The 18,366-nt window shown below is 29.2% G+C and overlaps 1 protein-coding gene and 1 pseudogene across 1 annotated transcript in view; both read left to right on the forward strand.

Moving 5' to 3' along the window:
• LOC113376409 overlaps nucleotides 1–1,008 on the forward strand; it is a 2,704-nt gene extending 1,696 nt beyond the window's left edge. The window contains exon 3 of the mRNA XM_026616311.1: nucleotides 997–1,008. Coding sequence (XP_026472096.1) covers nucleotides 997–1,008 — 12 coding nt within the window. The remainder of the gene's footprint in view (nucleotides 1–996) is intronic.
• An 856-nt stretch (nucleotides 1,009–1,864) lies between these two features.
• Nucleotides 1,865–18,366, forward strand: part of LOC113376410 — a 35,387-nt pseudogene continuing 18,885 nt past the window's right edge.

Genomic DNA, 18,366 nt, shown 5'->3' on the forward strand with positions numbered 1-18,366 from the left:
CATCATACTTGATGCAGTACAAATAAATAAAATCGTTACAGTTAGGGCTTGCTTAAGTGCGACTTTCTTGCAGATTTTAATATTTTTTTTTAATTTGAAAAATATTAGGGTTGTGATACCAAATATTTATGTTGTGAGACCGTCTTGAAGATTTGTTGCAATTTGTTGCCAAACTTTGACAACATTATCCCTTATCAAAATAAAGTTACAAGATGTGCTATATAACAGTATCAATAATTTTTTTTAACACGAGACAAATTTCACAAATATTTCTTAACTAATGTCTGTGTTAGTACTAATTGCAACATGAATTTATTATTAATGATAAATCAGCATTTTCCAACCTATGGGGCTCAGGAGGGCGCCAGGCTGTTTTACATCTGTTTCCAAAATTCTATTAATGAAAACAACTCAAAATTTTTGAAATGATATTAAAAAATAAACAAATAAAAATATTGGTTTTTATGCAAATTTTTGCATAATATTGCATGTTATGTCAAATAAGAAAAAAAATAATGGGGGGCGCAACATTTTTTTTATTAGAGCAGGAGGGTGCGGTGCGAAAAAGTTTGGAAACCACTGTAATAAATAATAGTAACAGTTAAAGCTTAATAAAAATTTGAATAGTTTTTTTATCAGTACCGAATCTTTTACAGTCTCATTTTCCTTGTGTTTTATTCAAAAATATCGGATGATACTACATATGTTTTAATATAAAAGTTGCAATAAGAATTTAAAAAAAAAAACTAAAATTTCCCAAACTATTTTTTAACGGATGTGTGTTAGTACTAATTGTAACATTATTTCAAAAATTATTGTTATTCTCATTAGTGAATTGTAGCTAATGATAAATAAAATAGTAACAGTTAAAGCAGTGGTGTTCAACCTTTTAGTACGCCCCCCCCCCTCTTTCTTTTACGAAAATTGATGCGACTCCATTAATTTTTCTAACGATCTAATTTCATGAATACTCAATTGATATAATGTATTCATTAGACTACAAATTAATACATAAAATAATTGTTTATCAATTTATTTTTTCATATCACTTGAACATTCTTGGTTGATTTTCGAAAATAATATTTTGAGAACTCTATTATATTATGCCCCCTTGCAACCGCCTTGCGTCTCTTTGATAGGCCGCGCCCCACAGGTTGGAAACCGCAGAGTTAAAGCTTGATAAGATTTAAGTAGTTTATTATTTGTGAAAATATCAGGGTTGTAATACGCAACTTGTAGGGTTTTCTTAAGTTTTGTTCATAGAGTCCAAATTTCTTTATGAACTTTCCGAACTAGATTATAAACGAATGTTTATGTTGCTCCTAATTTAAACAAAACACTTACGAAAAGTTTGGAAACCACTGAGACAATTTTAAATATTTTTTTACAAAAAATAGCACGATAGTAGTACACATTTGTTTTTGAATTTTCTCTACAAGGTTTGATAATGTCCAATTTATCAGATGTATTTCCCAAATTATATTTTTAACGAATAGGTATATTGCTCCCAATAGCGATTTAAACTCTTACTAGAGATAAACCAACTAAAAACAGTTAAGATTTAGATACCCTTCCCTTCAAACAAAAAAAACAGTCTTGCGCCCCCTGAGGAGTAGAGACCCACAGATTGGGAACCAAAGATTTAAACATTAATTGTGTACCAGTTAAAGCTTAATTATTTAAATATGATTAATTAGCACGATTGCAATACAAAATTTATCGAGTTTCCCCAAGTTTTTAATAGTGTCCAATTTTCCAGGTGATTTCCTAAACTATTTTTTTCAACGAATGTGTGTGTTGCTCCCAATCGCAACATTAATTTAAACATTATTCGTATCCTTATTAGTGAATTATTAGTGTGGCTAGTGATACTGTGTACATTATTGTGATAGTGTTTTGCAAATATAAATATGAGGCTAGTTTATTGCTAATAAACAATGACTGTACCCAAAGGGCAACGGATTTATAAACATGCTCGAGGTGAATATAATAAATTTTGTTTTATAGTGCATTCAATTGTATGAAGGTAAAAAGAGTAAATTGAGCTGGAGTTAAATTTATTTTCATTGTAGTAATAGATTCATATACAATGGGTAAATTCATTTTATTATACTTGTATTTATTTTGTATATTGCGGGGTGTGATTAGTGGTGAATTCACACAGACTGATTTTCTCCATGGTTTTTTTGCAAAAATTGAAAACTCGGATTATGGTCTCATCCATATAAATTGTCAAATTGTAAGTTGTCTAAGTTTTTTGCATTTAAGGAATAGAAACTAATCTTTGATATAATAAATACAAAATCCTATCTCATTTCAAAACCAAAAAGTGCGACTCTACTTTCTAGACCATAAAGATTTAGCGGAACAAATTGCTTGCTGTGTGTATTAGCAAGTCATTACAGTTCTTGTTGTTAGAGTTTTTAAAGATTTTGTTTATATTCTCTCAAATTATAAAAAAAGCATGTACAATTATCTTCAAATTGTAAGAGCTTACAGTTGCACCCCGCCTTACGAGCCTAATTCGTTCCGAAACCACGCTCGCATGTCGAATATCTCGTATCTCGAAGCAATTTTTTCCATTAATTCGTTTCAGCACAGTGTTTGTATTAATAATAAAAATAAATAAAGCGTTTATTGCCGAACAAGTGCATAGTCCACTCGCGAATTCCGGAATTTATATGTATTTTGCCGCCAGAGCGGCGGAATCCGAGTTGAAAGGGTTAATATTATGAATTGAATATTACAACTCTCACAATGATTTATTAACTTCCCGTAGGGTAAGTTATTGTAATGGGCCGAAAATCGGAATTGAAAATTTTTACATTTCTCGACGTTTTGAAGGTTTCTGAACGTTTTGGCATACCTCAGAAAAAATGGATGTGTGTGTGGTGTGTGTGTGTGTGTGTGTGTGTGTGAGTGTGTATGTATGTATGGATACAAATTTTCGCCCACGTTTTCGGGCGTACGGATTAACCGATTTGAATGGTTCAAAAAACATTCGATTTCTATTGATAGGGAAAAGAGCTGATTAGTTTTGGCAAAGGTAGTTCCAGCCGTTTCGGAGATACGGAGCAAAGAGTGCAGAAATAAAAATCGAATTTTTGAGAGAACGGAGTATCCGATTTGAATGATCTAAAAAACATTCAATTAGTAATGATTGGGAGAAGTGTTTATTAGTTTTTTGGCAAAGGCAGGCCCAGCCATTTTGAAGATACGGAGCTAAATATGTAAAAAATGGCAATTTTTGAGAGAACTAAGCGTCTGATTCAAATGATTCAAAGAACTTTCTGCTTGTCTTAACAAAATAATTGATTTTGGAAAAAAAAATTTTGTTCCATTTTTTTTTTTTTTTTTTTTTTTGTATATCGAAAATATTTCAGATTTAATTTTTAATTCTGACTATAGTTCTAATATACTTTACAAATAATTTCAACTCTGCAATTCATTATATAATTCTTATAAATATTAGACAATGTTACAATATTTATAATAATCTATTTGAAAACATTCAGTATTCCACGAACATTTTGTTACGGTACGGGAAGTTTCAGCAATTTGCCTTAAGGCACGATGCCATAATTGCCTCAATACAGAATTCCACTTACAGCTAGTTTTAAATATTAGTATGTTAGTCAAATGCAGCTTCGAATACGAAAATCTTTCGAATCGAATAATCAAGAGCCTACTTACAAAATTGTAAGTGGATATTTAGATAAAATCAGAATTGATGTATCTAAAATTTTCAACTCATTATTGAGGATGGTAGTTTGTACTTATTGTACCAGAACTAATGATAATTTATTGATCCAATAGTACCTATAGTGAGATTTGAAATATTCAACCAACTAGTGTTTTTTTTAGAAATCTTCATTTCTAAAATTTGCATTTGCAGGTGTTAATTGCTAATATAATGATTAGTGATGGTATTCCTTTCTTGTCCAACAACTAATCTTAAAAGAAATTTGTACTGTTTGTATAATTCACGAAAAATCAAATGTTATATCAAAGACTACATTATAAAGTCACTTGAAAAAATTCTATCAGGTGCACTGATAGTGACACAATATCAATGTGATTGGTAAAACAAGTGAAGATATATTTTGTTACAATAGTTACAGACTTCCAAACTTCATAATTAACCAATAATTTATGTTTTTAATTTAATTTAATTTTAATGTGAAATGATCTATTACTTCCTAAAGAACTTACTCATCCTTTCTTTATATAATTTGAATGATTGTATTGATATTAATTGGATAGGTGTGCAATTTATTAATATATTTTTGTTACTTAAAGAAAAAAAACGAAATTTTGCTTATTGGTAATGCTACATACACCATTAAAATCTCATTATTGTCATATAAATTCAATTTTTATTTTGAACATTCTATAGATATATTAACTTTCTGATATTATTTTATAATAAAAAAACTCATTGAAATTCAGTTTCCAATTTAAGATTGCAATCCAAGTATTTCACAGACCTACTCCATAGGATAATACCATTATTAATTTGTATTAAGTAAGGTATTACGGTTTGTTAATTCCGTTCATAAATACACGATTTATCTATAAAGTAAGTCTATTCATCACAAAATCATTACATTTAGATCAAAGTAACAATGCTTGAATATTCAAAGCCTGTTTGCTCTGTAAACAACTCACAAAGGGAACAGATACGCACGTTAATTAGTCAGTAAATTCTTAGAGTAAATATGACTAAACTCTTATCGACATTGTATCGAAATATTTATGACACACACAAAAACAAGTATAAGACTCCTTTTACTTTGATTAAATCCAACTTGGCAATATTCATACATTTCAATTTGAAATAGTTTTTATTGGAGCTATGTTTAATATTTTGTTCTTCTGTGCCTCATAAAATTCAAGCTTTTATGTTGGAGTTGTTAAATAATTTTATTGCTGTAGTAGGAATTGCAATATTGTACATCAAAGAAGGCATAGAAGAAATAAAACTATTTTTATGGGTTATTGAAATAAAAATATTTTTAAACGAAAAGTAAATGGTACCATTTTTAGATAAATCAACTTCACTTATTATATGAACATAAGTTAATCATATTCTTGGTTTTAGACAATACTTAAATCAATTGTAGTAGTGAGTGATATTATATTAATTTTTCAAGTTTTTGAATTTATTAAATGCTAATATTTTTTTGAATTTTTAACTTTTCCTAGGGTAAGTTATAGTAATCCCAAAATAATCGAAAATGAAAATTTTCATATATCTTTAAATTTCAAAGGTTTCTGAACATTTGGCATAACTTAGAAAAAATGGATGTGTGTATATGTGCGTGTGTGTGTGTGCGGATACAAATTTTAGTCGGCGATTTCAGGAATACGGTTCAACCGATTGCAATTATTCAAAAAACATTCGATTCGTATTGATAAGGAGACGTTCTGATTAGTTTGTTGTTGGCTTAGATCAAGTGGCTTTTTGCTCAATCTTCTATTGTTTTTTAAAATAATTATAGCTTAAAAATTTGGTGAATTTCAATTTCATTTTTACTATCTATATACATTTTTCATAATTTCTTCATTAAACGGATGCTGATGATAAAATTTTATGATGTCAATAAACTTTATAACACAATTAGAAATCCACTTACTAAGTGTCTGAAGCAATACCTTTAAAAAATAAAGTGTAAACAGGCATATCGTTTCTGATAACCTATTTTTATATGTAGAATTGCATCACATTTCATATGGTTGTAGGTGATAAAATGCGTTTTTCCTTTTGATAAGAATGAATCAGAATACAAAGTAATCTGAATCTAAATACGTTTATCTGTACATTACTCGTATCATGTGTATGAATGATTCTTACTATGTCCGGTTATCTGCATAATGCAAACAAGTGATGAAGTTAATGTTTTGTATTGTATAAACAAAAATATTTGAAAATAAATACATAGTAATATTATTTTCTATATGCCTGCAAAAATCAATTATTTATGCTGTGATTTCCAACCTCCAAAAAAAATCGAAAATAAAAATTTTATAAAATAGATTTCATATTCTCTGTTAAACAAAAATTAATTCAATACTCAATTTAAATTTACACATTAAAAATTCTATGATCCCATAGAGTAGATCTTGAAAATTCTTGGAAGTAATTTTAGACAAAACTTAATTTCAATGAGTATATTGAGAATAAAAAAAATTAATCAAATAGAAATCTTACAGAACAAAAAACTGTAGCCAGGCTGCAGATTCATTATTACATTACACTTATTATTATTTTGGCGACATTCAATTACATGATGTTTCATCTGTATTGTGATCCAATTAAAATAAATTGAACACAATTGCCAAATAATCTTCAAAGAAATTCTAGTCGAGCCGTGCGCGTTGCCATGAGCATACGAAAGTGTATATTTTCAAAATCCAGGGTTAAATTTGTTGAATACTTTCTCTTTTTACGACGAAACAAAAGCATAAAATTTGTCATTATAATGATATTTCTGAATTATTTTAATCCCTATAGGACAATGTTGTAAAACTTTCTAGAATACCTAGATATTTCATAGTTGATAATGGAAAAGAAATCGGCAAGTCAAAGAAGGTTTGTGTTTATTAATATTAGGTGTAATTTATAAATAAATGTAGAAAACGTTGATAAACGATATAAAATGGTAATCAAGGCTTCTTTGCCCTAAGAATGTGTTGCTTCAGTTTTTTAGTTTCGTTAATTTTAATTTTTTTATGACATTTCTTAATACATTAGCAATGTTCAAATAATTTTTAAACAAAAATTTGGTTTGTATTGTACAATTTTTTAAGGATGAAATTTCATCCCATAACCCGGAACGTGAAAGATATGTAAAAAATTAAAAATCTAATAATTTTTTCTGAAAAAGGCATTTAGTGCGTTATTTAAACGTGCATACATATACACTATATAAACAAACATCAGCTTGATTATGTGCAAATCTCGGTTTCGTTTTCTCTTCTAGAAATCGCACGCTGATTTTAAAATACCTTTTGCTAGTACAATTATCACAATTTTGCAAGTTAGCATCTGTTGTCACAAAAATCTTGTCGTGAAACAGGAAAGTTATAACAGGATCGTTTAATTTGTTTAAAGACAAATGATTCTCTCATTATGATTCTGCATTTTTAATTATACTTGTAAATTCGACAGTCCTTGTATAAAACAATCCTAAGTATTCCAAAGGCAAAGTAGAAAATAGAACTCCTGAGATAAATATTTACATAATGTACGCGCGGTTGATGAGAGAGATCTAAACTCTTGGCATTCCTGTATTCTTGAATCATACATATGCTAAATCTCTTAATTTGTATCTTGAAATATAATTTTATTAATTTTTATTTAATTTTGTCTCATAATAATTAAAATTTGAAAAAAATATTTGGTAGTTAGTATTTAGATGTAATAATCAGTACTGTAAGTCTGCTCGATTATGTTATCCTCTATTTATCACCATGAAAGTTGTACTAAACACCAATATCTTAATTATCTATATTTTTCCTTTTACAACAAGCTAATCAACCATTACATATATCATTTCTAACTTCATAACCGCCTTTTGCTGGCTAAAAGAAATTATTCATCCTATGCTGTCACAGAGCCATCTATCTATTTGGTTCGCACTAATAAAAATAACAAATGGTAATCTGCTCGAAAGCAGGTCCGTGGTGTGAGTCACAACAAAAAAAATATTTACATTACTACTATACCCTCCCGCCTTTTTACAATTTTTTCATGTATTTTCCTTTCCTAACTTTAACTTTTTGCTTCCATGATTCTCCTATTTTACCCTCGAGACACTTTTCTTTTTAGGATTGTGCTCAGTAGCGTCTACTACACAACTATTATATTTTTAGTTCTTACCAGCACACTAAAATACAATAACCTCCTAAGTTTGTGATGGATGACACTACTATAATTTTGAATTCAAATATTGTGTTTTGTATGCTTTATTATAACCCCGTAGGTCCCAAAGTGTTTCTAGAAATGAATATGAAATGAGCAAATGCAAAATTTCTTCTTTCAATTACCTTGCACAAAACTTTCACAAGTCATGTCGCAATTGCAAGAAATGCATTATGAGTCTCGTCTACGCCCTAGGTTCAATAATAATAAAAAGGTGCCATTATAATAGAAATAAATATAAATAGTCTGGAAATTATAATTTGAACTTGTTTGAAGTCCATAACTCTAACCACGAAACCACAATGACCAGAAAAAATATAAACTCGCACATTTTTCTTGGGTATTATACGAGGTCTGTTCAAAAAGTACCCGGAATTTTCGTTTTTTCAAAAAAATATTTATTTATTCATCTACATTAATGTGGTCCCCTTCAAAGTAGTCCCCCCCAGATATAATACACTTATGCCAGCGTTTTTTCCAATTTTCGAAGCACCCTTGATATTCACTTTTTGATATGTCCTTGAGCACTCTCAGCGATTTTCTTCAATCGAGGAAAACCGCCGTCCTTTCATGGGTCTCTTCAACTTTGGGAATAGGAAAAAGTCACACGGAGCCATATCTGGTGAATTTTTGCACTTTGCAACACTTTATTTCATTTTTTACGCAAAATTTAATACAAATTCTTTGACTTTTCAATTCTTCCATTGTAAAAATCGCCGAGCTCAGAAAAACACGTCGAACCTTAGCGACTACCACAGACAAAGTAAACAGTGAATATAGCTGAAAATTTCATCATACTTTAGGGGCATGTATACCAACACAATAAAAAAAAAATTTTGACAATCAGACACTCCAGACCCGCGAAATTTAATTATTAGTAATTCCGGGTACTTTTTGAACACACCTCGTACATGTAAATAAAAATACTGAAACAATTGCTCGACTAAACATTATGTAAAATAAATACATTAGTCATAAGTTAACATAAAATATGGAGACAATACATTTTTGTTTGTAACAACAAATGGTGTCAAAACAAAAACGTGTAGAGCTTGTTTTTTGAATTGAATCGTTATGAATCATTAAAGTTTTTAAGTGCGATTATTCAATTATTTGTAATCATAAATGAATAAATTTGCATATTTAAATTATGAGGAAATGAAATACAAATAGAAAAAAAGCTCGTTTTGTAAGTGTTTGTTTTAGACTTAATTTGAGCTGACAATTTTTTTAATACAAGTTTAATTTTTTTAATATTAATATGATTGTACATTATATTACCTATTATATAATATATTTATTGATGTTAATATTAACAATTTATTTTTAATTGGTTATGAATATTTAGACGTTGAGTAGATTTAGAGTAGATTTTTATATAAAAACTATAAATGAACACTTTTTTTTACAGTTTCACATTCTTTCACGTATAACGACAGTTAAAATTAGATCACGATGTGTCACAAAAATGTCAAAATTTATATATTTAGAGAAAAGAATTGTATATATAGATAGAAATGTAACATTTTTTAGAGTTGTTTCTAGTTGTAAAATTTTATTACTTGTTTTACGACGTATGTAGAGTCGCATTGTCTACAAGTTATTATACCGAGTCTGAATTGAAGAAAAAAAATTAGAGATTTTTTTTATTAATTGCATATTTTAATTTGGTTACTTTTGCATAATATACATTAGGGTGGTCCTTAATATGGACATTTTCGAATTTCCTTGCTCTTAAGAGCTCAAATGGTTCCAATTAATACAAAACAATTCTCTGAAAGTTTTAGCTCTTAATATTGTCTTTTAGATAGAGCGCAATTCAATCAAAGTTTTGTATGGAAATAGCATGAGAAAATTTTCAAAAAATTTTCAGAGCGTCGAATTTTCAATAAAAAATGACACGAAAATTTTCACTTTTAAATCATTTGTCGCTAAGTAACCTAAACAATTTTTTTTTATTAATTTTCAAAAAAAAAATTCCATGCTATTTCCATACGAAGTTTGATTGAATTGCGCACTATCTAAAAATTAATATTAAGAGCTAAAACTTTCAGAGAATTGTTTTTTTATCAATTTGGAACCATTTGATCTCTTGAGAGCAAGGAAATTCGAAAATGTCCATATTAAGGACCACCCTAATATACATATGTCGATGTTAGAAAATAGCAAAAGCTCTTTATCATATTTTTTAATATAAATCTGATGTTAACATAAGTGCATAAAATGTTCAGGATATCAAATAAAATAAAAAATATATTAGAGAATCGTTATTTTTCCAAACGTTTCGACATACAATCTTATATCATATTCAAAGGTAATTTAATAAGAGTAACAGATCCACAATAATGCACATTAACACGTTAATCGCCATGTCAATCACGAGGTTCTACATGAGCCATGTCAGACATGTGTGTCTGACAAATTGACCTGAAAAGTTTTTCTTATCGGGAAATTTTTTTTAAAGAGCTATGTCAGTCAATCATATATGTGTGACAAAGTGTTTTTCCAGGCAAAAAAATTTGCCTTTGATATATTGAGTTTCCTTGATAACTTTCTAACCAAATTAGCTAATAAAGTTAACATGGATCAAGTGAATTTATATCTGATATTGATTGCAAAATCAATATTATGTTGCAAATTTTATTAAGAAAATTTATGTTGCAAAAAATGAAGATTTTCGAAAATATTTTCCTATTTATTTTATGTTTCACCCTTCAGATTTTTTTACTCATATTGCACAGATCTCTAATGGACACGAATGTCTTGAATAGTAATATTTCTAAATGGGAGACTAAATAAAAAATGTTTCTTCATATTGATTTCTAAATACTTTTGACGATGTTAGGAGATGTTAAAAATTATGTATGGCCGTATGTACATAACATAGGTCTACATACAATTTTTCTGCCAGGTGATTTATCAAAAAAAAAAGAAAATTAAAAGAAATCCAAATAGTCTTTATTAACACGTTGACTGCGGTTGTCGACATCCTTTCATTCCTTCCTGGTGCGGCTGTCGATAGTATCACTTTAAATCCATCCCCAAATTATCAGCATAGTAGAAACAACTAGTTCCTACCCATACCGCAGTCAACGTGTTAAAAAAGGTCTATAAACGCTGTGTGCGTTTGCTGCGCGCTTTGAATTCGGCTGCTTTTTTTTGCCCAACCTCGCTCCTAGGATTCTTAAGTTCTAATTATTATCCAAAACGAAATATTAGTTTACTAATGAGACCATTATCTTTTTCAGGTATTTTGCACAGAGGGATGCACGAACGTAAACATCAGCAGGAGAGTCCGGATTCCGACTGTAACAGTAACCACAAACTTAGCCATGTACCATGCTTCACCACGGGCAGTACTTATGGGAGCATCACGTCTTCCCAGGACTTCACCCACGACAACTCGGATTACCAGTGGTTTTTGGACTACGGGTAAGGGGAAATAAATAATTTGTAGTAATTGAAACATATGTTGTTACCATCATACCTGGACGCGGAAACACTAAAGTATTGGCATTAGATTTAGATATTCTTGGTAGTACCAAAAAATTTGATGATGTTCCATAACAGAAAGAAAAGGCGCAAATACTATGATTTTTTAATGGTTTCTACCAATACCTCTACAACACCGATATGTTGCTCTATACGAGGAGAAATAATACCCTTTTCCAACCAGACACAAAGAAAACAGATGTCTCATCCTAATCAATTAGCCCAAAGCTTTTTGTCTGTTAAGTTTCCTAAACAAAGACTTAAAAAAAAAACACCCACCAGAACTCTACTACGTGTAGAAATTCAATTTCATATATATTTGTGATTTCTTCTGTAGAAAATTATTTTTACTCTCAGAAATTGTACTTTTTTGTTGAAAGTAGAAGTATATGGTGATAAATTCTACTCATGGTCATTAATTTATTACAATTTCTTTATTAACTTGATAGATTTGATAGATCATAAAGACAGTTGTAAAATATATGGTAAAATCAAAATTATATTTTTTTTTGTGTTTGAAGACATTTGTACAATTTTTTAAAATAATTGAAAATTATGAAAAGGCAAATTAGGTAGACTTATTACACAATAAACAATTGGATTACTTACTTTAATACTAAAAATAAAAAAAAAATTGAAGAGTACTACCTTTAAAGTACTACCTTTAAAGTATAAGTACAAACACATTAAATTCTAAATTATTTGAAAACTCTAAATAACACTTGAACACATGAGCTGGCCGTGGCTCCGTGGTGAAGGCTTTGGTCTTGCAACTACAGATATGTTGTTAAAGAAATGAAAATCTGTTATTACTACTGCTCGATATCAAGCTGTTCGAAATGGATGTAGAACCCGAAATCGGTCGCGTTATTGAAGAAATGAAAATCTGTTATTACTACTGCTTGATATCAAGCTGTTTGAAATGGATATAGAACCCGAAATCAATTGCAACACCTTATAGAACACTAAACAGTTGTAATTGTTCTAAAAATGTAGAGATACATACATATGAAATATATATATGAAATAATGAAAAATATCTAATAATTTAAAGCGCAATATTGCGTCATTTTCATAGTATGAGTCAAGTATATTCGCTATTACAATCAGATAAAATAGTATAAACAATATCGCGTTTTCCATTAAATGTTTATAAAATACTCATTGCCTTACCTCATATTCCTAGTCGATTAATTGCTATATATAATTGCAATAAATATCGTGTATTTGTACTTATGAGCGAGTATATAAACAAATTATTAGCGAATAACAGAAATATGCGCAAAATGGATATTAATGTTGATTCACTATATGAAAACAATCGTTTTGATAAGTTGTTGTATATGATTGCAATAATAATTTATTTAGTTGGCACTCGTAGCCAACTTGTGTTGCTACAATTTATTAGAACTGAAATCATTAACAAAAGATTAGCGAACAACGTAACATGTGAAAATTCAATATAAATTAGTTGATATTTAAAGATTAATTCACGTTTTTGAGTAATACTTTTTACTAATTGACTTATAATGGCAGAAGAAGGAAACACACAAAGGTAATAAATTTGATTACTTTGGTTGTCATTTTTAAAAGGAATAAAAGACCAATATCTTTTATTAACTTCCCGTAGGGGGTAAGTTATAGTAATCGCAAAAAAATCGAAAATGAAAATTTTTATATATCTTTACGTTTCAAAGGTTTCTGAACATTTTGGAATACCTTAAAAAAATGAATGTATATGTGTGTGTGTGTGTGTGTGCGTGTGTGTGCGGATACAAATTTTCGTCGACGATTTCGCGAACAAAAAAGATTCGATTGCTACTGATAAGAAGACGCGCTGATTAGTTTTTGGCAAAGACAGGTTTAGCCGTTTTGGAGATACGGGGCAAAAAATGCCAAAAATGGTATTTCAGTTTTTGAGATAACAGAGCGTCCGATTTAAATAATTCAAAAAATATTTTACTTGTATTGACGAAATGAACTGGTGAAATTTTTGTAAAAACAGGGGTCCAGCGTCTCGGGAGATCCAATAAAAAAAAGTAAAAAATAATGCCATTTGGCGGTCAAAAATGAACATGAGACATATGTACATCGTATTATGAGATAATTTATAAAGATTATATTAATAAGTATAAATTTTGTGTGCATTTCTATGGGTTCCGTATCAATGTTTACACGTTAGACGAATACGCGGCGCTCACGCGCTTTGTTATTTCGACTCCAAATTAGCTATGCAGCGTTATTGCTTTAAAAAATGTCCATAATTTTAAAAAAAAATCGAATTTTTCAAAGGTCAAATATTTTCAAAAATTTCAAAATTTCTCAAAAATCTATTTTTTTCAAAGTTTTGCAAAGCTTTTTGTTAATAATTTAGTTTTCGGTACGGGAAGTTCCAGTAATTTGCCTTAAGGCACGATGCCATGCACTACTAGAGTATTGTCTATATTTTGAACACCAATTGGAACTAAAGGTTCTGTAAGCTTTTGTTATGGATACTCCTATTCAACGCCATTTTTAGAAGGCAACCCAATGATTACCTTCAGACAACAGGTTTAGTTTAGGGTTTATATTATAGATTGGGTTTGCTAAAAGTGATGATAAATTTTAAGTTTAAAAAGGGCTGTGATTACTTGGAAACTGTTATGATTTATATTTTGAAATGAAAATGAATATCACTAAAACTTGATATCAGGATTTGAACCCAGGTGGGTAAAATCCAGAGGCCGCCAGACAATTTTCTCACACATATTTTGATGTTAGACGTTGAAAACTGTAAATTTTATGTATGAATCAGCCACAAATAAGCTTGAAAGCATCTAGAATATTTATTGCGTCAGTAAGATACTCCATATAAAGAGCTGCCTCATGATTATAAACATTAGACCGACTATTTGACGGACAGACAACAGGCTGTATTTCGCGGTTCGACTTTTGAGGTCAAAATCTCGTGACTGTTCGAGCTTGGCGATATAATAATTCTATTGTTGTTTGCTTTTGCAGTCATGGGATATAGAAAATGATTTAGTTATTATATTCATTATTAATTTGTAGAAATTAAACTTTACAACATAATTAACAGGAAAGAAAACGTAGACCTCTGGCCGGGTACTTGATACTTAAACGATCCTCGAATTTCAAAAAGAATGCATAAAATTGCATTTTTTCATAAAACCTAATGTTTTTTTCAAATCATAAACTAAGTAGTTTTAAGTGTATTGTTATTTAAGTATGATGTAAGTATCTGAAATTTTACTCAATATTCAATTTTATAACAAAATTATCAAAAAAAAAAAAAAATTAAGACCTTTACCTAATCGAGTCTTCAATACTTGAGCAAACTTCTCTTAGTCAAAACTTTTATTTGATATCAAAGCTTCGTAATTTTGAATGCATGGTATAAACGTGTATTTTCAATTCCTAAACAAATATGAAGTTTCCAGCAATTGTTGCAAAAATTAATAAATAGTTACACACCTGTCTATTTTCAAAAAAATACACAAATATCCCTGTCTTATTGGGGGCTTAATTATTACTTGAGAAAAGCTAGATTAAAAAAAAGGACTGCCTGAAACAGATTTTTTGTGAAACTTATGTTGATCTTAAAATCAGTGCTAAGTAATTAAATTAAATTCCTATCGCAAATGTGTTTAACATTAACATGATGTTAAAAAACATATCTGAAAAAAGTAGTTAGATCTTAGGTCATACAACCACATGGTTTTAAGTTCAATCGTTATCTCGGACAGCCTAATATCAAGCAGTAGTGATATCCTTTTTCACTTCAAAATATAAATCTAACTATCTAAAGTTGATTGTTGCAACGAATTAAAAATATAACTTTTATAAATAAAATCTTTATTTAAAAACAACAATCAGGTTGTCTTCCATAATACCATTTGTAAATATAACCTAATCACAAGTTACAATTGTCAGCAAAAAATAATAAATGTTATTTAAGGTCACACATGTATCTACTTTGTTGCATCAGCACATTCTTTAAGTAGATGAAAATACCTGTTTTGTAAATGGAAAACGATGCACATGGATTAGAAAATTAATTATTTACACTTAGAGAGTGCAGATGTAATTGGTTCGGAATTTTCTAAACTTGAAAAATATCAAATTATAATATACCACAAGTTTCTATTCCTTTCTTGGATATTTTAATATCAAGCAGTAGTGAATTAGTGATTAAACCTGCTAGAGCATTTAGCCTTCAATATTATTTTTATATTTCATTACACGACGTTCTACATATTTATTGAAATTCTATCACAATGATTTTTGAACATACATTACTTTTATCTTCATATCCTAGTTAATTTAGTTTTTTCACGAGGACTACAATAGTTTAGTAGTATTAATACAAAAACTTATTTACTATATAAATTTAACGAAATGTAACTTAGAAGGACAACCTCAAGTTTACTCTTCTGGGATTTTGATGAAACTTGGCATGGTGATAGAGTTGCTGATTAAAACGAACTCCTTAAAATATTATAGGCATATGAGACATATTTTATTTGTAACTATTTGTTTACATTGTTTTTCATCTATTCCTTTTTGGCAATGGGAACAAAAATAAAGTATCATTCTCAATTACTTTTGACATCAACTTTATGGTGACAAGAGGACAGTGTATAAAATTAGATTAAATGATTCTAACGCGGCCTTCGGACGTTATTGCGCACAATGCTTGTTTATGGGATCTTACAATTAGAACAAATACAAGTACAAGCAAAAGTTGTCACTGAATTGTAAGGGAAAAAATCATAATAATTTAATAATAATATTTTAGTTAAAAGGCAGGTCTAGTAATAGTTAGTTTTTTCTCATAAACGATCAAAGATTTTTTGGCACAGCAATCTGAACTAAAAAGCCCTATAGAATGTTGTGATGATACTCCCTCATTATGTGCACTTGTTTAGAAGACAGTTATCGGAATTCCAGGAATGTCGCAAAGGGCTAATTTCTCTCGGAAACTTATTTCCATCTATATTTTTAAGTTAAAAAGGAGATCACATCTAGTTCTACGAAACACCCAAGTTCGAATTTTTTTTGTCAATCAAAATTTAAGACAAGTTCGAATAATGACTTTAGATTTGATTATCTATTCAGCAACAGTATTTTGGAATTATTGAAAGTGTAGTAGACTTATTCTATGACAATTCATGAAATAATTTTCAAAATATCAGAATTTCATAGGAGAATTGGAAAGCCCATTCTCAATAAAAAAATAATAATGTTTAGTAATATAAATATCTCGCCTGAATTAAATATTCAAAGATATTGATGAATGACAAGAATGTTCTACTTAATTGTATAAAAAATGGTTGCACGGTTTTGCAAAATTTAATTTTTATATATAATGGGCATGGATATATATATATATATATATAATTTTTATATTTACATTTGTGTATGTATTATATATTCAAGATGAAGGTTACGCTTTCCATTACTAATTTGTATAAATTAGACACGCATCATGCACATAGTTTCAAAAATATATTGAACTTATTTTGACATTGAGTACTTATCTGAAAATCATTGCAAAGACTCTATAATGACGATTTATTACTGATTGCATGAATAGTAAAACAAAAAAATTAAAATGTAGTTTAAATATAAATTTGTTTTGTACTCGTTTTATTTTATTTAGATCTATGAACATCAATAAATATATATTGTAATGCAGAAGTTTAAAAAACCAAAAAAAAAAAAACACACCACCTAAATTTAGTTTTACACTTTCATTTGAAAATCGCTTATATAAAGTGTTAGTTTATTTTCTTTTGAAAATAAATGTTTTGGTTTTTTTCTACGTTAATTTTTAATTTGTTGTTCATCTATCATAGTTGGATAATTTTTTTTGAATCGTTAATTTTGTCTTCAAGCATTTTAAGATTTATGCCTACATATAGTATCACAGTATCATATGTGTATACTTCATAAATAATTAGGATTAAATTTTTTTTGCTAATTATGGTATAACGTGGTTGAATAATCAGTCTAATCCATTATTTTTTTCCCCAGGTACCGAGAACCAGGAAATCACCAGCATCCAGTGAGTGTACTGTCGTCTCTAGCGAATTCGTATACTGGCATCGATAGTTTGGGATACTACGATGTCATCTCCAAAAATTTGGACGCCAATTTGGCCGAAGCTGATATGGAGAGCTTTCGCACAGAGGACATACACTCACTGCTCACTCACATGCCCACCATGTGCTCGGATATGCAAATGCAACAGGAGGTAATAAAAATAATTTGAGTAATATTAAGTAGTAGTAGATCATTTATTTCTTATAATAAAAAATGTTGTATAATTTATACTGTTCAATTGCAAAAGTAGCTCGCTAGTAGATAAGCGGTTAAGTGCGGCGGGACTTGATTCAGAGGTCCCGGGTTCGATACCTACTTCGGACAACTTGTTGTCAGGCAGTAGTGACATCGGTTTTTACTTGGAAATATAGATAGCAGTGACAAAAAGTTGACAAAGCTTATCCTAATTCTGAAAACTGCTCTTATTTTAATTATAATTACCAGAGGATACAGTTCTACAATTTCTTCTAATCTTTCAATTTCACCAATTCAACAAGTATTTATCTATTTTTGCAAAATCATATTAAGCTAGGAGAAATAGAAAATCGCAGTTTTGGCAAATGTCTTAAAATCTTATTCTTGAATTCATTTATTACTTTTGAAGTATTTTGAGTGGGCACATTTACGTATGCACATCTTCTGTTCATTGCCAAAATATTTAGCAAAGTCAAAACAACGAACTTGATTGCAAAATTTAGAAAGTAGAGAAACAGGATACTGTAAACATGGGTATAATGTAAATAAATATTTTAATCGTAAGAACATAATTTGGGAAAATAATGTATCCTGAAGAGTATGAAAAACTAGTTCAATTTTTTTTAATAGCGAGCAAAAATAAGAACCAT

This window comes from Ctenocephalides felis, unplaced genomic scaffold (genome assembly GCF_003426905.1).
Source record: "Ctenocephalides felis isolate EL2017-DRISC unplaced genomic scaffold, ASM342690v1 CF-g0.4_SCAFFOLD_01886, whole genome shotgun sequence".
NCBI classification, from domain to species: domain Eukaryota; kingdom Metazoa; phylum Arthropoda; class Insecta; order Siphonaptera; family Pulicidae; genus Ctenocephalides; species Ctenocephalides felis.